Here is a 23155-nt window from a genome sequence, read left to right on the forward strand (position 1 = left end):
ATTAAAACGATTTAACAAAAAACAAAAAAAAAAACAAAAAGGATTGACGGCACATGATTTTGTACGGTTTTGGTGAAGGTAAAAAAAACAATAATTTAACATATGTATCGTGACTCTGTATCATTCGATGTTGAGTAATGCGCACATTTTTTAAAGCATTGGAGTTTTTATGTCATAAAATTAGCGCATAATCTGTGTCTTAAAAACTTCTACCTCAGATACAAACTATACTGTCAAGAGCAAATTTTTATTATGTCGAAAGTAACATTCGCACCAATCTGAGAAAAATAAAGTTTTGTTTTGATGGCCGAAAAGTTATTCCTATTTCCTATTGAACACATATAATCTCATAGTGATAGCAATGTTTAACATATTTCATATGTTAACATATAATCATACAAAGCAGGTCGCTAGCTTTCATGCTAAAAAATACTGGTTTTTTAGTCAAAAGTTATTATACGTCGTTTGGTGGCCCCTAATGTTGCTTAAGTCAAAGTGTATTCAGCAGAATATTCAGGAGAATTATCAATCACGTCTCCTTACGTGCAGCCCATTCATCATTTTAGGACCACCGAAATCATCTTAGCAACAAACAGTTCGATTTATTCACTTTAATAATGAGAAAACGAAACGACGAACGTACACTTTTCATGGGTTTCTCCACGCTGTTACTTAAGACAAACGGCATCTCCATAGAAATTGGGTGGCTTAAGTAACATCGAAAAATATTTTGATCGGAAGATGATTAAGTCAAAAAGCAATTTGACCGGTAAATAAATTTAAAAATGAGATGTCATCCTATATTCGGACAGTATATAGTGTAATAGCAGGAGCATCGATGGACACTGATAGCTCGACTTTGTTTACTTTCGGCGTAATGAAAATTTGCTCTTGCTGTATCAATTTCAGTAGAATTCTTTATAATTCTCTATAGAGTCGGTGTATAATGAGTCACGCCAAGAGTGAAGCCAAGTCTACCTATTGAACTGCACTCAAAAAATTTATCACATATCTAATGGATGAAAACCATGTGAATTTCACATAGCTTTCATGTGATCACATAGCTGGAAATCTCACCACAAATCACATGAATATTATGAGGCCAATGAAATTCATATGAAAAATCATATAAAATTAACATGATCGCATAAATGTTATGTGAAATTCAGATGAATTCCATTAATTTTGTTTATGGATGAAAATCATTTGCGATTCCAATGGAAGCTACATGAAAACTATTTTCGGTGTGTCGTGCAAAGTAAACAAGCATTACGATGCTATGAAAGGTATTGCAATTAAATATTAAATATAACCGAAGAAAATGATCATATACCCCGCATAAACGCGAACCATAAATTGACCTTACCTAAAATGGTTAAAAATTGTTTATAATCCCTGCTAAACTTTAACTGAAATGGTTATGGAACTTTACATGAACGTTTAATGATAAAGTTTCAACCTTATGTATTATGGTTTTTTGGAACTGGACCTTACAAATAATGGGTTGTTAAGAATCATTACCGTTCCAAGTTCTTGTTTTCTCCATACATTTTCGGAAAGAGAACTATATTAGAACCTTTTAACTTATGGTTTGAGAACTTTAATGGTAATGGTTATGGTAGTCAGTAAGGTCCACGAATGGTTTTGTAACATCGATCAACTTTATGTGGAATATATCGCGAATTGGTTGCCTGTAATTTACTGATTACCAATTCACGATATATTCCACGTAAAGTTGAGCGATAATACAAAACCATTAATGGACCTTACTGACTACCATAACCATTACCATTAATGTTCTCACATCATAAGTAAAAACGTTCTTATATAGTTCTCTTTCTGAAAATGTATGGAGAAAACAAGAATTTGGAATGGTAATGGTTCTTAACAACCCATTATTTGTAAGGTCCAGTTCCAAAAAACCATAATATATAAGGTTGAAACTTTATCATTAAACGTTCATGTAAAGTTCCATAACCATTTCAGTTAAAGTTTAGCAGGGATTATAAACAATTTTTAACCATTTTAGGTAAGGTCAATTTAAGGTTCGCGTTTATGCGGGACACGCAGTGAGCATTACATTTGTCATGGGATACGTTTTGTAATGATCAGTAATGGCAATTTCTACTATTTTTCCTTAAGATAATTCGAAAAAATCACTGATACACAGAAAAAAAAAATGTAATATCGATCAATGTAATTCAAGCTGATGTATGAAATAATGATGTAATAGCAAAAAGCAGATACAATATTACATCAATGGATGTTATTTTGTTCGCAAAATCGATGTACATCGTACACCTTTATTACACAACCGATGGGTTGACCTGGTTGCAGCAGTTTGGACGTAATATTCAACAACTTTTTTTTTCTGTGTATAATGATTTACTACAGCCGTTAAATTTTATCCTCGCTAGAAGTCATTTGAAGTTGATGCAGAAGTCCTCTGTTGCCAAGTTAAAAGAAAGGGAATCTTTCGAAAACCGTGATGCGAGTTCAACTGTTTTTCTCTTGACGTGACTCATTATACACCGACTCTAGCCGAGTTAAATTTAACTCGTGGTTAAAAGTGATATTTCGAAAGTTATTTACTATGTTTGAAAATCCCTGTGCTGTCGATCGACCGGTTTTCGAGAAGAACTTAGCCAAGGTTGTCAAAATTTAACTTCTTGTCTGTCAGAAGTAACCAAGCTCGGATAACAGCCCGAATAAACATGTATTATAAAGCTATTATACCATTTATCATTTTATGATTATTCAAGTAAATAATATGATGATACATGTTATCTTGCAGTAACTGTAAACCTAAGATAAAATGGATCATATCGATGATATATGTTATGATAAAACAAGATCTTACCATTACCTTAATAGGTCGTTAAGTATAGTTACCATACAAAAAACCACTTTTTTTCGAACAAAATGTTCGCGAAAGTATTCAGGAAACAATCGTTGTATAATCTTATTTTCTTCTGTTATATTATAACATATATCGTTCCATACTGGTAAAATTATAAGAAATGTGTATGTACCGTGGCTATATCCGTTATTACTATTGAATAATAATATATAATAACAAAACTATAACGGGTATAATTTTGGGATAGTAATATTATAAGGAATTTATAATCATGACGATACCCGTTATAATTATCGGAAAGTAATGAATAATAATTATAACAATCTTTCAACCCAAATAAAATAAAAAAATAACATTATTGAAATTGATTTTAGCTTTATTTTCTGCTCGTTGTGCGGTTTTTATGATAAACATAGAAAAAAAAAAATTATATAACAAAAACAAGTTAAAAAACCATCGAGATTCTCGTTGAAAAAAAAAACCAAGTAAGATGAGTAAAATTAAATTAAATGCAGATTAATTTCTGCACACTTTCTTCAAATTGGAGATCTTTTGCGCGATAAAGCGCTTGATGGTTCTTTCGTCCGAGGCCGTTCGAATTGTAGCGGCATTTTCAGGGCCTACCCGAATAGCGGTTCTTTCAGCAACTTTATCTGTGGATAAACATTAAAAAATTATATTAGTCTGATGATCCATTCAAGCAATTCTTTCTTAACACATGCGTACCCAACCTTTTCAGCTTCGTCATTTATAGACCGACTTCGATTAAACAGCATCCAATCGAATGGAAATCATTTCTTGTTACCTCTAATTTATATTGATTTAGCTTATTTTTCCTTATTTAATTGTTTTTTAATTCTTGGTTTCAAATCGATTAAAAAAACAACAAACAAGAATGAAGCATAACCATCACAAAATCTAAAACAAGAGACAATTCCCGATCGATTGGAAGTTGTTTTATCAAAGTTGGTCTAATAATGACGAAATTAGAGCCAAGATTGATTCTTTAGGCGGAAAAGGTTTGGCACGTATGGGTTACTTAATAAATATCGGTACAGTTGAAAACCGGAAAAATATACTAGTGACAGTTGATTTTATTCTCCATTTATATGTACTTATACACAATGTCGGGAATAGTGCGCTGTAATCGTACAATGATGCGCTATACAGTGCAATACTTCCGACACTATTTATAACGTACAGAAAAAGAGTAAAATCGAAAGTTTTATCGATCTGTTTGCTGAACATAGCTTGGAAAGTATTTACATGGCCGTGGGGATGCAAAGAGAAAGTCGACAAATATAATCTGTCAATGTTACTTAGGACCTAACGCAATTTATATTCCAATCGGACCCACGACTATAATTCTAGATAGAGCTATAATTAAGGCGTATCAACCTTTCTAAACAATGACTTCTCTCGTTGATTTATAGGAACTTAAGACACAGCCATACAAACCAACATATCCATCGGATAGGGGAACTCTTCCCATACTCGTTGGTGATGTTGATTTTCCAGCAAGAACCATGACTTTCGAGAAATAATCGAGAGCTGTTACGCCCTAATTCCAGCTCTATCTAAAATTATATGCATTAACCCTAATTATAATTTTCAAACCTTATAAAAAAATAAAAAGGTGAATAACTAACCTTATCCTTTATGTCCTGTCGATTCAGCTCGGTGGCAGTATTAACCTCCAAATTCTGCCTCCGTTTTGGGCGTTTCGAAGGTGGGTTTTCTATAAATGAAAAAAACATTGTCAGTCTGTTTCTGCAGGCAAAACGCGCAAAAATCGTGGCCAAAGGAATTCCAATGGCGACTGTTTCATCGTTTTGTTTTACGATGAAACAGACTATATTGATTAAAAATATTAAATTATTGCTTACCTCGCTGCGGCTGCTTGGCTCTGAGTTGTGTTCCTCGCTTCGGATGAGGTTTTTGGTTCATCTTTGAATTTTTTTTCTGAACGCCGACGACGATGGAAACGCGACTTTTCACTTCACGCGTCGTCGAAGACCGTGTCGTCAGCCGTGATGCCAAATTTCTTTGATGTGTTACTAACACACTGAAACATTTGTACACAAAATTGTGTAATAGTGTATGTGACATGCACATACAGTGGGATGATACTCATGTAAGGTAGTAGTTGTAACAGAATTCAAGGCAATCAAAGGGAGGATTATAAAATCAGGCGTAACATTTGATAACGGCACAAAAGCTTTTGTAAACAAAAGTTGTAAGGCCTTTTACACGCGAACCCAAGTACGCACACGTAAACCAACAACATCATCGGATGGGGAAAATTTTCCCCTTTCCTATAGTTGTATTGGTTTGCGTGGGCGTAGTTCGGTTCGCATGTAAAGGGCCTTACAACTTTTGTATAAAAAAGTTTTTGTGCTGTTTTCAAATGTTACCGCTGAAATGCAGATGTATAGTGATAATATTTTAGAAAAGTGTACACACACTAGAAAAAAAAGATAACATATGTAATTCAACATATTATGCGGAATGAATTATATACGTTATCTTTTCTGCTGGCATTTATGTATTTGACTTTAATAATGCCAATACAATTATTATTGTCATTCAATTGTGCACCAGTATTATCCTCGGATTAAAACCCGATCAGAAATGTCGAGCTGTTTTGTTATCGACGTCGATTTTAAATAATACAATCTTCAGCAAACATTTGACCGATTCTTCAATCAGAGCCAGTATTAACCCGAGTTGGAGCTAGCCGTCATATATAAACGAAAAAATAAATTTATCATATCATATGGTACATAAATCTTGAAAAAACTACATAATACTGAAGTAATGAAGTAATGAAATTGGGTTGTTAGCGGAATGCTAAATAAAACAGCAAAAAAGGTTATCTTCCATTTAATTCCACTTAATTAATTTTGGTATCCATGACAGATACGTATTTCGACTACAATGTGCAGTCTTCATCAGTGTCATTCCCACTAAAGAACTTATCAAAATCTAACCCCCTTAAGTACTCATCCCCTAGGTAAAAAAGTCAAGATCATAGGTATAAAAATGAAACTACAATGTGTTGAATCGGAACCTACCTAACTAATAAAAACCAAAGATTTAAGTAAGCTAAAGGAGAAAAATCTATACAACTCTCTAATAAGGAAAATCCCCAAAGGCTTGGTAGCCATCATAATGAAGTAATGAAATTGGGTTGTTAGCGGAATGCTAAATAAAACAGCAAAAAAGGTTATCTTCCATTTAATTCCACTTAATTAATTTTGGTATCCATGACAGATACGTATTTCGACTACAATGTGCAGTCTTCATCAGTGTCATTCCCACTAAAGAACTCCAGAACAACATGTGAAAAGGGCATACAAGCTTTTTGTAAACAAACCTTCTTATGCCCTTTTCTCGCCACCCATATGACACCAACGCAAACCTTTAACATCACCGGGTAGGGGACACTTTCCCCTTCCCGATGATATTGCTGGTTTGCGTGGGTGACCCTCGGTTGGTGAAAAAAGGGCCTACAAAGGTTTGTTTACAAAAAGCTTGTATGCCCTTTTCACATGTTGTTCTGGAACTTATCAAAATCTAACCCCCTTAAGTACTCATCCCCTAGGTAAAAAAGTCAAGATCATAGGTATAAAAATGAAACTACAATGTGTTGAATCGGAACCTACCTAACTAATAAAAACCAAAGATTTAAGTAAGCTAATACTATATATTTCATATTCAGGGAATCATTACCATATCTAGAATGCTCCGTTTATTGTTATATATGGTTGAAATATTTTTTGGCCATACCATCCCATTAGTCACGGATTGTTTATCTTATGGTAATTATAACAGGAATGGATAATTAATAATAGTGATCTTTCAGCTTATGGTATATTTCTATTCGGGCACATAAAAATAATCTTTGAAATTTTATCAGTGCACCAATAGATTTGTGCAGAAACGAAATTCATTTAATTTTACTATTTTTTTTATCAAAACTACTATGCCGTTTTAGTAAGCATAGTAGTTTTGACAGAATGGTATTAACTTTGTTTATATTTATAGTCAGTTATACTGAAATCATGGTGAATTTAATGGCATTAAGCGTAGTTATACCGAAAATAAGTGTTTTCTGCAAAATAGTATTTCTAACTATGGTCTTTGTTTCAGTGTTAGTTAAAAGTCCCTTGACCCACCGTTCCTATCCCTCTGACAGAAAAATGCAATGCATCCAAACTAAAGCCCTACAGTAAAAGTATGGACGACTGACACCACAAAACTGAAAAAAGCTGTTCCAATCGAGCAAAGCGGTGCATTTTGACGGTTCGATTGGAACAACTTTTGACAGACGTCCATACTTTTACTGTAGGGCTTTAATCCAAACGATCCGCAAACACTTTTGATTTGTCATGTAAACGTCAACACCTTGTTTCTTGTTGTGATTGAAAAATTGTGGGTGTGTTGTATACACATTAAATGCGGTGGACAAACGGTGAAATTCTCCGCAAAGCAATCTGTTTGTGGAAAACTAAAAATAGGTGCCTCGCTTGCATTCTAAATCGCAGATGATTTTGTATGTTCTCGTGGCAGTGTTAACATACCAATTAACAACTGAAATACTAGTAGCAGATGGTGAGTTATAGGAGAAACTTTTCGAAGATAGCCGTAAGTGTTTACATCCGATGAATACTGTGAGAAAATATAAAAAACAAAAAAATTAACTGTTATAAGTTTCTATCAACTTTAGAATGTTGTATTAGAAACTTCACCTGGTGTATACGGCAACGGAGATGTTCAATGTTTCAATTGTAATTCTGTTCTGTCAGTCTTAACCATATTATGGAATTCGTTGATTGAAATATGTTGATATGCTTCTTCTCTTGTTGTTTATTGTAATTACTTGCTTCATGAACCACGGGTACCATCCTCTCATAGTGTTCACTCGGAGTGATCTAATTCTAAAAATATCAAATTTTCACCCGAGAGTGTGTTTTTCACGTTTCCTTCTATCTTTCGTCTTTGCACAGTGCCAGAAGTAAGTCGCACATTTCTCGGAACTGAAGCGCAGCTCTAGAACCAGATAGAATTATCGAGAATCTTCGGATTTTCTGCGCAATAATTGGAAACCAAGGTTCGATATCTTATAAAAGCTATTGAGTTACTGTGCTAGCAGGTCAGTATACAGTTGAAACAGTGAAAGTTAGTCGGAAGCTTAAGTAAAATAATAATCATTCAATTTTAAATCACGATTTCAGTCGGCAAAAAGATGGTCAGCGATAATACTCAAAAACAACAGGAGGACCCGAGTGTGTGCAAGGAGCGAGGAAACGAGGAGTTCAAAAATGGCTATTGGGATACGGCCATTACGTGGTATAGTAAAGCGATCGAATTAGGCGCGAAGCACAAGGACTTGCCGGTGTTTTACAAGAACCGTGCCGCAGCTTATTTGAAGTTGGACCAGTTTGAGCAAGCTGCTGACGATTGTACCAAGTCGTTGGATTGCTGTCCGAATGACCCGAAAGCATTGTTCCGTAGATCGCAGGCATACGAATCACTGGAGCGCTTTGAAGAGGCTTATAGAGACCTCCGAACGATCCACACGCATGATCCGAACAATAAGATGATTAAGCCTCATCTGGAGAAACTACACGCAATTGTTCAGGAACGGGCTCGTGATCGGGCACAAACGTCGAACAGGGTCACTCAGATGTTCCAGATTGCTTTTGATTTGGCTGCCGTCAAGGAAAAACGTGAGCAAGCCATGAATAATATTGTCGTGTTAGCTCGTGAATCTGCCGGAGCTGAAGTGATGTTGAAGGAGGGTTTGGTCACACGCATTGGCAAGTTGCTAAAAGTTGAAAAGAATAACGACATCTTCACCAATGCTGTAAGGGCTATCGGCGAAGTTTGCGCAAAAAGTCCAGAGAGAACCAAGACAGTGCTGAAAGAGTTGGGTATTCCGTGGTTCCTACAAATTCTCGATAGCAACATGGAAGATCGAGTGGCAGCTTCTCAGCATTGCATGCAGACGGTTTTGAACTCACTTTCTGGTATGGAGAACAAGGAAGACAGCAAACCAGTTAAAGAGCTAGTGCAAGAAAACAAGCAGCTGATTGATACTCTTCTAAGCTGCTTGGTTTACTCTATAACGGAACGAACCATCACTGGAATGGCTCGAGATGCCATTATGGAACTGATCATCCGGAACGTTCACTACAAGACCATAGACTGGGCAGAACGCCTGGTTGAAATGAAGGGACTCATCCGGCTGATGGATGTGTGCTCTGAGCTGGAGGAGTACAAATACGAAAGCGCCATGAATATTACCCCTTCATCACGAACGATTGCCTCGGTTTGTTTGGCCCGTATCTACGAAAACATGTACTACGATGCCGCTCGGGAGCGTTTCGGCGAGCAGATTAGCGAGTTCGTGAACGATAAACTAATGACACCAGATCATGAATCGAAGGTTCGTGTTACGGTGGCCATTACTTCTTTGCTGTTGGGTCCGCTGGATGCCGGTAATTCCATGATTTCGAGGGAAGGCGTGATGCAGATGATTCTGGTTATGGCGCAATCAGATGATCTGCTGGAGCAAAAGGTAAGATGATGCTCATTTTGCTATATAAATCAAGTATTAGTTTGAAACCGATGATTTCTGGTTTGCAGGTAGCATGTGAGTGTATCATAGCAGCGGCTTCCAAGAAAGATAAGGCCAAAGGGTTGGCTCTGAGTGGAGCGGAAGTCCTCAAGAAGTTATACTCTTCCAAGAATGAGGAAATCCGCGTCCGAGCGTTGGTTGGTCTGTGCAAACTTGGCAGTTCGGGCGGTTTAGATGCGTCAATTCGTCCATTTGCTGATGGTTCAACGAAAAAGCTCGCCGAAGCATGCCGAAAGTTTTTGATTAAACCCGGCAAGGACAAGGACATCCGCAAGTTTGCTGCTGAAGGTTTGGCCTACCTGACGCTGGATGCAGATGTGAAAGAGAAGCTGGTCGAAGATCGTGCCGCTATTCAGGCACTTATTGAACTTGCCAAAACCGGAGATCAGTCTGCACTTTATGGCGTTGTAACCACGTTAGTCAATTTGGTCAACGCCTACGAGAAGCAGGAACTTCTTCCTGAGCTGGTACAGCTAGCCAAATTCGCAAAGCATCACATCCCGGAGGAACACGAGTTGGACGATCCGGACTTTGTCAGTGGCCGTATTATTGTTCTTGCTAACGAAGGAGTGACATCGGGTTTGGTTGCTCTCTGCAAAACCGAAAGCGACAACAGTAAGGAAATGATTGCCCGTGTATTCAATGCACTCTGTAGTGAACCGGAAGTCCGCGGCAAAGTTGTGCAACAAGGCGGAGCGAAAGTTTTACTCCCGTTATGTTTCAAGGGAACGGCGAACGGAAAACGACATGCTGCCCAAGCATTGTCTCGCATTGGAATTACCATAAACCCAGAAGTGGCATTCCCTGGTCAAAGAAACCTGGAGGTCATCCGACCACTGTTGAACCAGCTGCATCCAGACTGTTCGTCGCTGGAGAATTTTGAAGCGCTGATGGCTCTTTGCAACCTTGCATCCATGAACGAATCCACTCGGCAGCGCATTATCAAAGAGGAAGGCATTGGTAAAATTGAATCCTACATGATAGAGGATCACCTAATGCTAAGACGTGCATCCACCCAAGTAATCTGTAATATGGTGCAGTCTCCGGACGTTATCAAACTTCATGAGAAAGAAAATGATCGAGTTAAATTCTTAGCACTGCTCACAATGGAAGAGGACGAAGATACTGCGAATGCAGCTTCTGGAACGTTGGCCTATTTGACAGCTGTCAGCGATAAGTGCTGTGAGAAAATGTTCAGTCCTAATAGTTGGTTGGAAGTCTTCCATACGTTGGTGGCCAATCCAAGCGCAGATGTTCAATATCGGGGCACTGTCATCATCCATAATATCATCAAATCCAACAAAACTTTGGCAGAGAAACTTTTCGACACAGACATTTTGCGGATGTTGTACGGTGTAACCCAATTAAACGACGAGAAGCGTGCCAAAGCAATTGAGACGGCTCAAAAGTGCCTGAAAATAGCCGAAGAATACCGACTAATTGAAGAGAATAAGGATGCCGATCTTGCTCCGGATGTGTTTGAACAGCAGAAGCGGGAGGCAACAATCGAAGAGATCGATGAGTAAAGCAGCCGGCGAACTAAATCCCTATCGTACTGAAAGTGCATTACACGGAAGAAGTGGAATTCTTTCGATTATTTTATAACTCTTTTTCTTAACTTTTATTATAGTTTGTTTAGAAAATGACTTAGTGTTCTCTTAATAAAACCAACAAAAAATCATAAAAATTTCTATTAGGGTTTCTGTTCCGGAATTCGCAACGGTTTTCGCCCATGCCTGCTAGAATTTCGCAAATCGCATTTCATTTTAAAAATCCATTATGTTGGCCAAATAATCCAATATGGCTGCTAAACATTTTGATTATGCCAAATGAAAGCTTTAAAGCTACGATCAGACTAACATGTTCTTCAGTACAACCCTGCACAGTTTATCTGGCTTCCAATGTTTATCTGGCGATTAACAGTTCTCTGCAGACAGTCAACATATATGTTACTGTAGAACTGCGGACAGTCAAAGTGTACTGATTATGGGTTAATAACATTGGTTTATACATACTCAGACATGACATCCAAGCCTCTCTGGAGTTTGTTTGTCAGAGCCTCGATGACCCAACCCTTGTAGACGATGGATGTGTCGTCTACGAACATAGACAACGATCCACCATCAGGGAGAGCCGAAATATCGGAGGTGAATAGATTGAACAGGATGTGCCCAAGGACCGATGTTGAAGGCATTCGATGTGATGCCATTCAGAGAGACCTGGGACGCCCTGTCTTATAGATAATTTTGTATGATCTTCACGATGAAGATCGGAAGACCGTATCGATGTAACCACCATCATGCCAGACAATGCCACAGCAGATGTTTTAGAAACAGCCTTGTTTCGTCTAAGAATGTTTGTTACTCGGGTCAGTTGACGGACGGTCGATCGACCTTTTCGAAAACCAAACTGCTCCTCGAGTAAGATATTGTTTTCTTCGGCAGATCTTAGAAGCATTGCCCTTTCGAACAGCTTGAGAGAAGGCTGATGGGTCGGTAACTTGAAGGAGAGGAAGGATCCTTCCCAGGTTTCCGGATGTGTATGACTTTGACTGACTTCCATCCCGAGGAGAAATAGCACAGTCGGATGCCAGTGCCAGATGGTTGAAGAATCTGGAACTTGTAACCTTCGAAGAAGTTTCCACCTAGAAATGATGGCTTGGTGAGAAATTTGAACTAAGATCTACAGGAATATTGTCAGTAAATGTAAATAATCATGCAAAGAAAGTTTAAATTATATAAAGAAAAAGACGATTAAATGCAATAAATGAAATTAAATTAAATTTTGAAATTATCATGCTGAAAGAGGATATAATTCGTTGTCACGCTGTCCTGAAAAAAAAAACAATTTCAGAAGACTAGCATGGTGCAAAAATATGGGATGTGCTGCCAAATGAGACGGATTGTATCTCTTTTGAGCATTGTAGAAGCAGCTAGGGCCATCTAAAATCTAGGTAGTGTTAGGGCGACTCGCATCTTCGAATTCGACCGTGCTGCCGATACTCGAACCCAACTGCTCGAACGCACGAAGTGAGCCGAAGGCGCGCAGACTCAGGCGATCGAGGATGGCGTGATGATCGTACGATGAGTTGGAATGCTACCTAACTTATCTTGGCAAAGCTATATAAGCTCACTTCACCCCCACAAAAGTCTCTTAATCCTGGGAAGTGAAGTTATACGGAGTGTTTCAAAAGTTCGACAAAATTTTCTAAAAAAATTCAGAACAGAAGTTCTTTTGCCGCGTTACCTTTGATCGGTCGCTAAACGTCAAGGAGTGTTCTCGCGTTCGAGTAACGTTGTGCCCAATTCCAACCGTGTTCCGCAAACTTAGAAAGTGGTCCTGTGAATCTTTTGGACATTTTTTCTAAACGACACGTGATGAAGAGCGTGCAGTGATAGTTTGTAGCTACCGGTCAGAAGCCAAATAGTTCCGGAGTGCTATCCACGCTAGACCGCTTCCCAGGCTGTCGAACGGACCGTCCGTCACCATACGGTCCTCTCCAAAACTCCATCAACGCACCGTACCATCGGAAAGTGCGAAGAAGCTAGCGGTTTCATCGAGGAGGCGTGTTAGGCGGTCGGCCGAGCGCGGGAACGAGGTCAGCGATCCACGTGGTGCACCACCAACGAGGCAGCGGTAGCAGTGAGCAGCATCAACGAGAGAACAGTGAGTCAAAAGTGTCCAAAAAAGTTCCAATTCCATTTTGAATAAATTTTTAAAAGTTTAAAATTCAATCTAATTTGCTTGTGTCGCGAACATCTTTTGCATGCACCAAAGAAATCGATCTAGTGTGGTTTCCTTTACGATAGTTGGAGTATTTCGCCTCGAGTCTTTTCCTAGCGTGGTTTTGTGCCGACCCTGAGGTTTATTATTTGGTGAGCTAGTCCGGCAAACTAGTAAAGACGGCCGTCCCGGCAACGGGTGGAAGTCTTCTTAAGTTACCAACTCAAATATTAGTTCCAGATTGAGGTTGGCGAAACCTGGGGCCTTCATATTTTTGGATGATTTGATATAAGCCAACAGTTCGTCATCTGTGATTTTGGATTCCGCAGGAAAGATGTTGGGAGTCTCATGAAGGTTGGGTGAATTTTCAGACACCGCAGCCTCGTGTGGACTTATGCTGTTCTGTCCGAGATTGTGGGAGCTGACGAAGTGTTGACCTATCACTGCAGCCTTCTCTACAGGTGGTATCAGATGAACCACTGACTCATCGGAACGATTCAGCGGTATCAGTGGTGGAATGGGCCTAGACTTGTTTTTAAGAATTTTGGTAAATTTACAGAACGGCTTAGCACAATCTGGGAGAGAGCGGATCTAACTAGTAAAGTCGTTATTCCTGAGATCCACCATCCTGGCTTGGACCATTGTTGGAACTGACCCCAGTCGACACGATGGTAGTTACGCCGAGAAGCTTCAAATCGGTTCATGGAGGAACCAACCTCGGCCACCACCGGATAGTGGTCCGAGCTGAGTTCCTGATAGGTGATAGGTTGAGCGTTGTTGTTGCCCATGTTGCTGATGAAGATATCGATGGTAGCGTGAACACCGGACTGACTCAACCTGGTGTTCGGGCTCAAGATGTTGTAGCGAGCTTCTTGCAGATCGTTGTTTATGATGGTACCGTTCTGGTTGCGCCGACTGTTGTCCCAAGCTTGATGTTTGGCGTTATACGGTTACCAGCAAAGATGTACTTCTCACTCCTCCGAGTGTGCTTGATAATGTCACTTCGAGGGCCACCGCCAACCCGTCTCTGGTGTTTACTTGCTTGGGGCAATAGACTACATTTATGGAAATGGAGCCGGCAGAAGTGGAGACTTCGACCCCTACGGGTTCGATGACTTTCAGCTGGAAACTTGGCAGTAGTCGGAAGCATATGTTCTTCCTTATAGCGACGGCTACTCCCCCTCCCCCGAAGCTGGTTCTATCAAGCCACACGAGTCGGGATTCTCGAGCGTTTCGGTAATGACGGCAATGTCAATGTTTCGTTCGTTGAGGAAGTCAATGAACTCGATTTTTTTTTGCTCTTGAGCGAGCAAGTGTTCCAATTTGCGATGCTGATGGTTTCACAGGCCATATTGAATGACGAATAGGCCCAGGGTTTGAATCCGGTCGAATCGGGTTTTGCAGCTGCACATAGAGTTGGACAGCTGGGTGAAAAGGGGGATCAACTACACCGGTGAGTAAGGAGAGTTTGTGTTGTCGTAGTTTTCCGTTTTCCAGAACGGCAAAGCGGTTGTTTGTCAGCAGCTTTTTGGCTGATGGCTGTGTGTCGGCGTGAATCGGTCATCGCGCTACCACGAAATATCTTCCCCATATCGGGGTTAAACCATAGAGGTAACTCAAAGACCAGAACGTTCCGAAGAAACGTGCTCAACTTTTTGGCTCATCTCTGCACAGATAAAAAATATGAATTTTAATAGTAATGTAAACATTCATTCACGTAAACTTGTGTTTCATTTCACGCAACCAAGCAACTTGTAAACAATGTTGTTTACAACAATGGGCTTTTGCATACAATATTTGCTACATTGCATGGAATGTCTCAGAACTTTACATGATATATAATGTAAACTTATATGATATGTGACGCTCCATTTATGTGCATCATACTGAACAGAAATTTACACTACTTTTTCGAACTGTGTGGTACTCTCACTTTTACTCAGTTTTGAGTCACTTTTACTCATAAGTATGGAGAAATTTCTAAAAGCGTATGTCCCTCAGCGCATATGTAACCTACACTCAAATATATTACTAATCTAAAATAGTATAAAATTTAAGCTTTATTTGATTTAGCTGTGTATACTGATCGCTATGATTAAAAAATGTCTTTATTTATTTATACATGACGTGTCTCTGTGTGTTTCTGCATATAGACCTACACACTTAGAAATAACTACTTTTATACGAGACGTAATCCATATTGGACGTAAATCATGGAACGTAAGCTTCCCTTAGCTCAGTCGGTAAAGGCGCAGCTACAAAGCAAGACCATGCTGGAGGCGACTGGGTTCGATTCCCGGTCCGGTCTAGGAATTTTTCGGGTTGGAAAATTTCTCGACTTCCCTGGGCATAGAAGTATGATTGGACTTGCCACACAATCATATCAATGCAAAAATGGTACAGGCATCGAAAGCTCTCAATTAATAACTGTGGAAGTGCATCTAGAACACTAAGTTGAGAGCACGCAATAAGCTAATATGCGATATGCAATAAGCTTGAAATGCGAAAAAAAAAAAAAAAACTTTTGATGTAAAATTAGGTAGAACAAACCGAAACAGAAATGCGAAGAGAACGTTTGATTGGAAATTGATTTTCTCGTTTCTTTCAACTGATTCTTATGTCAAAAGGGCCGCTTACATGTGTCGGTCTCAGGGAACCGTAATTTACACGACTTTTTCGTAGTGTGGGTATCAAAACGTTGAGTGAAAATTAATGCTTTCTGGCAACCATTACATCCACATTTGTTTATGAACAGAATTCTTTTTTTTTTTGCTCTCGTCCAAAATTTACCAATTTAATAATGCACAGTGTAACCAACAATCAATACGAAACTAACGATTTTAAATTGGCTCACCACTTGACTAGCCTATTGGTCCCAAGCAAACGATTAACGTACCCTATTCTAGTCGAAATTCTAATACTACGCAATGTTTGTTTTGATTCGCTATGAAAGTTTGACAGATTAAATGAGGGGTTATTGGTTTTTCCTATGTTTCGAGGGGTGAATCAATTAGCTTGGGACCGAAGATAGTACCAGAGCTAAGCCAAAAAGTTGAGCACGTTATTTCGGGACCTTCTAGTCTTAGAGTTACCTCTATGGTGTAACCATGCAGTGTTCCACTCAGATCTCAAAAAGTACTCCATCAACCATCGCATGAGCGGCGACGGTGGTGTAGTGGTAAGCGTGATAACCTCTCACCCCAGCAGGCCTGCGTTCAATCCCAGTCGGCGTCGCCGGGATGTTCTGAGGCATAACATCTCTGATCACGCCTTCCTTCGGAAGGAAAGTAGAGCAGTTGGTCCCCGGTTCATGAGTTGATGAGTCGATAGGTAGAGTCCAGGAGTGGGAGCTGCCTCCCTGGCGTCGGTAGCATTGGTGCTCAACACGAAAAACAAGATCGACGGAAATCAAATCAAACGAAAAAAAAAATACATAGGGGAAATGACGGCTTCGGCATGACAGACTATTTTCGGCAACCCAAATTGAAACACTATTTTCACTGGATTTTCTTACGAAAACACTTCGCTGAATGCATGCAAACCATTCTTTATGCTTTCAGCTTCAATTTGACTATATTTTTACCACTGAGAAAAAGCAATCTAGCAGGGTTTTCTTGAAATGAAACACACGCACTACAAATTGTAGCTGATTTCGAGTTGCCGATAATAGAACAGCAGATTTACATGCAGTTCAAATGGAACGGTTGCCGAAGAAAAACTGGTTGCCGACAATAGTCGCTCTCACTAGAGAAGATTGGAGCTTTGTAAAAGCGTTTCAAAACAGTTTTTGACAATTCTTTTGACTGAAATTGTTAGAGCAGCTGGCAGCAAAAGATTGTAAACAAACCAATACTGCATATGTGTGCGTTCCATAGAGAAAAAGGCTATAGAAAGAAGGTCGCTGCTTAGGTTGCCGAGAATACGTAAATTCCCCTAGTTTTGAAAATTATATGTTTACTTATGTACTGTTGTGTTCGAAAAAAAAGGAAGGGCATGGCGATTTTCATACAAAATGGTCAACTTTGACATGATGTAACTTTGTTAACTTATGATCAATTGAGCTGAAACGTTCGCCAAAGAACTACAAATACATATGTTCAATTTTACGATTACAAAATATTAAATTTTTCGAAGCTCCTGCCGGAAAGTGAGACACCGGGTAAAATTGTTAGTATTAATAATTTTCATTTCAGGTTAATTTGAGATTATAAATTTTACATTTCTCAAAATTCTAACAATCCCCACCCAATTAAAAAATGTACATAATAGTTAAAAATGTTTTAAAATATTTGCAGCACGTAAATTTTTAAATAAAAAACTGCTATTATTTTGAACAATTTTACCTGGAGTCTCACTTTTCGGCAGGTGCTTCCTGTAGAGATTTAGAGATGAGCTCAGGAGTATAACGATACGAAGGATTCGGGAAAGAGACGGGGAGAGGTAGAGTAGGCGAGTGAGACCACAGCGAGATTGCCTGCTGTGAGTCAGGGGCCAGTAGATGGTGAGCGACGCTGCGAAGCAGATGTTTAAGACGTACGGTTTTAAGTAAATAAATGGAGTGAAATATAAGGGCTTTGAGTATTCATCAGTTATTATAAAAGGTAAGATATAACAATTTGGCGCAGTCGGTAGGATCTTAAATCGAACGGTTTAATTTATGATGTTTGTTGACTATTTGGTGACCAACAATTATTTTAATTATTCTATGCTGTGATATATATAATATATATTGTTTTGTGCTCTGAAAATTGGTTGTCGACGCTTATAGCATAAGGTTTATTTCCAATTTGATTTAGTTTTAGTTGAAAAAGTGATTTGATTTTTTTTTCCATGATGGGATACTTGCAATTTGCGTTCAGTATTATCAAAATGGCGGTAAATTCAGTTGCTCTGCAGCGCGAAAGTGAGTCCACACGCACACCACAAATGTACGCCAGTCCAATTGCTTGCTTGTGGGTCGAAAAAAAAAACCGGTTGCTCTGTAGCGCTTTGGAGAGCGAGTCCAGAGACATACCACTACCAATACGCTAGTTCAATCGCTTGATTGTAGGGCGAGAGTGAGCTGGGTGTTCTGTAGCGCTTTGAAAAAGCGAGTCCAGAAGCACACCACCACAAATGTACGCCAGTCCAATCGCTTGATTGTGGGTCGAGGAGAGAAAAAAAAAGGTTGCTCTGTAGCGCTTTGGAGAGCGAGTCCAGAAACGTACCACTCCTAATGTATGCCAGCCCAATCGCTTGATTGTTGGGTGAGAGTGAGCTGGGTGTTCTGTAGCGCTTTGAAAAGCGAGTCCAGAAGCACACCACCACAAATGTACGCCAGTCCAATTGCTTGATTGTGGTCGAGGAAAAAAAAAAGGTTGCTCTGTAGCGCTTTGGAGAGCGAGTCCAGAGGCATACCACTACCAATACGCTAGTTCAATTGCTTGATTGTATGGCAAGAACGAGACTGTTGCTCTGTAGCGCTTTATGAGAGCGAGTCCAGAGACGTACCACTACTAATGTATGCCAGCCCAAGCGCTTGATTGTAGGGCGAGAGTGAGCTGGGTGTTCTGTAGCGCTTTGAAAAAGCGAGTCCAGAAGCACACCACCACAAATGTACGCCAGTCCAATCGCTTGATTGTGGGTCGAGGAGAGAAAAAAAAGGTTGCTCTGTAGCCCTTTGAGAGCGAGTCCAGAGGCATACCACTACCAATACGCTAGTTTAATCACTTGATTGTATGGCAGGAACGAGACTGTTGCTCTGTAGCGTTTTTGAAAAGCAAGTCCATAAGCACACCACCACTGTTGTGCGGCAGTAAACTGTTTAGACAGAGAGTGCACCGGTCTCTCAATAGCTATGTGCGAGAGCGAGTCCAGCAGCTAACCGACGATCAATCTCTCTCTCTCATTCTCTGAAAAAAAATAATTGTTTGAAAGGTGACATTGAAGAGTGGAATCACAAACACAGACAGGGATAATGAGCAATATACATTGATTTTCTAAATGGAATACAGTTCATTTTGAGGTGTCATAGTGGCTGCTGTAAAAAGCTAATTTTGTAAGTTTTAAATTTATTATTGCTTTAAACAAAACAAAATTAGAAGCAATATGAATTGTAAACTGAGAACAACGGTAATTCAATAGCAATGTTAATTGGCTTGTGATTTCGAAATTTCGTTCTTTCAGATGGAAGTTGCAGCGAGACAACAGTGGGGTTCAATCGAACCGTTTAACGATGCGGTCGACCAGCAAGATTTACGACGTGAATGGGAGGAATGGAGAAGATCCTTCGAGCTGGTATTGGAATTGAAGCATATTGAGTTGCAACACGACAAACTTATTCTCCTTCTGTCGCAAGGAGGCAGAGGACTGCAAAGGATCTTCTATAATCTTGGACCATGTGCTGAAGAATACTATCCCGAACCGGTGAAAGTACTGCTCATGCCACCAGAGGTTCCGGAGTACGATAACGCTATAAAACGACTAAATAAATTTTTCGTTGGTAAAAGAAATGATCGAGTCGAACTAGAAGTGTTTCGTTCATTGAAGCAGAGTAGTGGAGAATCCTTCAATCAGTTCGTCCTAAGATTGAGAGCACAGGCAGCAAGGTGTGATTTTCTTAAGCGTGAGGAGCGAGAAATGCTCCAGCAAATAACAATGGGAGCACATGACGAACGCGTACGAGATAAAGGACTGGAAAGCGCAATGGGACTGGATGAGCTGACAAATTATGCCATTAATCGAGAAATTTTGCTGAAACAGAAAGAAAAACTTAAGGTACATAGCGAAGCTTCGGTGGCAATGGTTCGTCAAACTTGGAAGGAAGCATTCGATGATTTGCGGAATGAATTGTCGGACGGTGTGCGAAAACTAGGATATTTTGACCCAAAGGATGTCACGGAGCTCTACATCGATGCTTCTCCGGTGGGCTTAGGAGCTGTCCTTGTACAACGAAACCAATTCAATGTTCCAAGAATAATCTGTTTTGCATCGAAAGGATTAACTCCGACAGAGCGTGTCTACCCTCAAACCCAGCGTGAAGCCCTTGCTGTAGTTTGGGCAGTTGAAAAGTTTTATTTATACTTATTTGGGCTTCTTCACGATTTTCACCGATCATAAGACGTTGGAATACATCTTTGGAGGTAAGCATCAAGAAGGACGTCGAGCAACTACCAGGGCAGAAGGATGGGCGCTACGGCTTCAGCCGTATGATTTCGATATAAAACATATAGCAGGAGCTTCCAATATTTCGGACATATTGTCACGGCTGAACTCAAATTCTGACCCACCATTTGACGACAATGCGGAGCACTACCTTTGTTCGATTCGTGAGGGAGCATCTGCGATAACCCTGGATGATATCAGAGATGAAATAGTGAGAGATGAAACATTGACTGCTGTTATCAAGGCACTGGAATCTGGGGATTGGCCACAACACCTCATCCGATATCAAGCCTTTGCGAAAGAGTTAGGTGTCACCAGTGGTATTCTAGTACGAGATGAAAGGATTGTTTTGCCGACTAAATTGAGACCAAAGGCATTAGATATTGCACATCGGGGTCACCCTGGTGTTGTCACTATGCGGAGAGCACTTCGAGAGAAAGTTTGGTGGCCCGGCATGGATGACGATGTGGTCGAGAGAATTCAGGAATGTGCCGGTTGTATTTCTGTCAGTGTTGTTGGACCGCCAGAACCACTACATCGAAAGGAGATGCCTGAGCGAGCGTGGCAAGAGATCGCGATAGATTTTTTCTCGGCGAAGGAGTGTGCAACCTTCCTGGTTGTAGTAGATTATTATAGCAGGTTCCTGAGAGTTATCGAAATGAAATCTACTACAGCAGCTAAAACCATTGATGCTTTAGAGGACATTTTTGCAGAACATACGTATCCGGAAACTATTCGCAGTGACAATGGGCCTCCATTCTCCAGCGAAGAGTTTGCGAAATTTTGTTCTAGTAAAAATGTCCGGTTGATTAGGACTATTCCGTACTGGCCCCAGATGAATGGGCTGGTTGAGCGTCAGAACCAGGGAATACTGCGAACACTAAGAATAGCAAAAGCAACCAAGTCTGACTGGAGAAAGGCAATTAAGGAATATGTTTATACGTATAATACGACGCCTCACACGGTGACCAGAAAAGCGCCCATGGAGTTATTAACTGGGCGACCAGTAAAAGATCTTTTGCCGTCATTGCGAACTGATCTCAATGGCATCGGGAAGAAGGAGTACGGGAAATAGATACGATCGAGAAGCTAAAAGGAAAGAAGTATGCAGACCTACGGCGGCATGCAAAGCCCTCAGAAATAAGTGAAGGAGATGCGGTGGTTCTTAAAAACTATGAACACGGTAAGCTTGAACCAAAATTTAAGCTGGATACGTTCAAAGTTATAAGTCGTTCAGGTAATGACACAGTCGTCAGGAATGATGAAGGAGTAACATTACGACGATGTGTCACCCATCTAAAGAAATGGCCGGGATCAAGCAAATCAGTCAACAACCAACTTGAATCTCTTCCAGACGTAGTAGACCCTTCTTCAGAGTTAAATTCATCTCTACCGTCGAAACCAGGATCAGCATCATACCCATCATCATTGCCAAAAGTAACAGGGAGAAGTAACTCTAGTAAGCAGCAGAACTCGCTAAAGAGAACCAGAGAGAATTCACCGCAGTCAAGTTCAGATCGTCCAGTTAGAAATAGAAAAGTTCCTCGTCGATACGTACAATCTGTAACTAAATTGAAGTTATGTTCGGACTAGGGGAGAGATGTAGAGATTTAGAGATGAGCTCAGGAGTATAACGATACGAAGGATTCGGGAAAGAGACGGGGAGAGCTAGAGTAGGCGAGTGAGACCACAGCGAGATTGCCTGCTGTGAGTCAGGGGCCAGTAGATGGTGAGCGACGCTGCGAAGCAGATGTTTAAGACGTACGGTTTTAAGTAAATAAATGGAGTGAAATATAAGGGCTTTGAGTATTCATCAGTTATTATAAAAGGTAAGATATAACACTTCCAAAATTTAATATTTTGTAATCGTAAAATTGAACATATTTGTAGTTCTTTGGCGAACGTTTCAGCTCAAATGATCATAAGTTAACAAAGTTACATCATGTCAAAGTTGACCATTTTGTATGAAAATCGGTATGCGCTGCTATTTATCGAACACAGCTGTATACCATCGTGTTGTGCATAGTTTGAAGAATGTTTTGGTATAAAAATATGGCATACTTTCTTGGGAAATTCCCGAGAAAACAAAGGCGCAAGATTGCATTTCATTACATATAGCGGATATACAGATTCTGTGATAAAGTTATCGGAATACTTTTTAGTATTTTTGTTTTTAAATCATTGTTAGCAAACAATGAATGCAGTTTATTTTCACAACCTCATTGCACCTAAAAATCATCATGTGATGTCAAATGTGATTATATTGATACATGAAAACGTTTCATCAGCATTTTCAATGACACTACGGCTCCGTTGTCCCAAGTTGCTGAAGCGGTGAAGGACACTCCCAGTGATGCTTTCAATTTTTCGATTACCTCGGCTACAGTAGACCTCGTCGAATCCGCGATCAAGAAGCTGAAATTTTCTAATGCTGCTGGCCCTGACGGGATCCCCTCAAGCATCCTGAAGCGATGCTGTTCAGAGCTTACAACACCGCTTTCGAAGCTGTTCAATATTTCATTACAGCAGGGGGAGTTCCCTACGCGTTGGAAATCGTCATTCATGTTCCCGATTTACAAGAAAGGAGACAAGAGGAACGTCGAAAATTACTGAGGGATCACATCACTCAGTGCCTGCTCTAAAGTTTTCGAAATCATCATCAACGACGCATTATTCTCTAGCAGCAGAAATTACATTTCTCCTGACCAACACGGTTTTTATCCCAAGAGATCAGTTTCAACCAATCTAGCTCCGTTCATTTCTTTATGTCTTCGGAGTATGGAAGC

General features: G+C 39.9%; 1 protein-coding gene across 2 annotated transcripts; it reads left to right on the forward strand.

Moving 5' to 3' along the window:
* The first annotated feature begins 7339 nt into the window (after window positions 1-7339).
* On the forward strand, window positions 7340-11160 carry unc-45 (unc-45 myosin chaperone). 2 transcript variants are annotated; one of them, XM_065226877.1, is made up of 4 exons: window positions 7340-7474; window positions 7870-8015; window positions 8098-9443; window positions 9512-11160. In XM_065226877.1, the coding sequence occupies exons 3-4, from the start codon at window positions 8109-8111 to the stop codon at window positions 11027-11029; spliced, it is 2853 nt and encodes a 950-aa protein (XP_065082949.1). In that variant the 5' UTR covers window positions 7340-7474; window positions 7870-8015; window positions 8098-8108; the 3' UTR covers window positions 11030-11160. The 2 variants fall into 2 exon arrangements, with proteins under 2 accessions (XP_065082949.1, XP_065082950.1); XM_065226878.1 differs by lacking the exon at window positions 7340-7474 and adding an exon at window positions 7489-7507.
* The last annotated feature ends 11995 nt before the right edge of the window (window positions 11161-23155 follow it).

The sequence above is a fragment of the Ochlerotatus camptorhynchus genome, unplaced genomic scaffold (assembly GCF_037179485.1).
Source record: "Ochlerotatus camptorhynchus isolate MF236.1 unplaced genomic scaffold, CSIRO-AGI_Acam_v1.1 ptg000264l, whole genome shotgun sequence".
Taxonomy (NCBI): Eukaryota; Metazoa; Arthropoda; class Insecta; order Diptera; family Culicidae; genus Ochlerotatus; species Ochlerotatus camptorhynchus.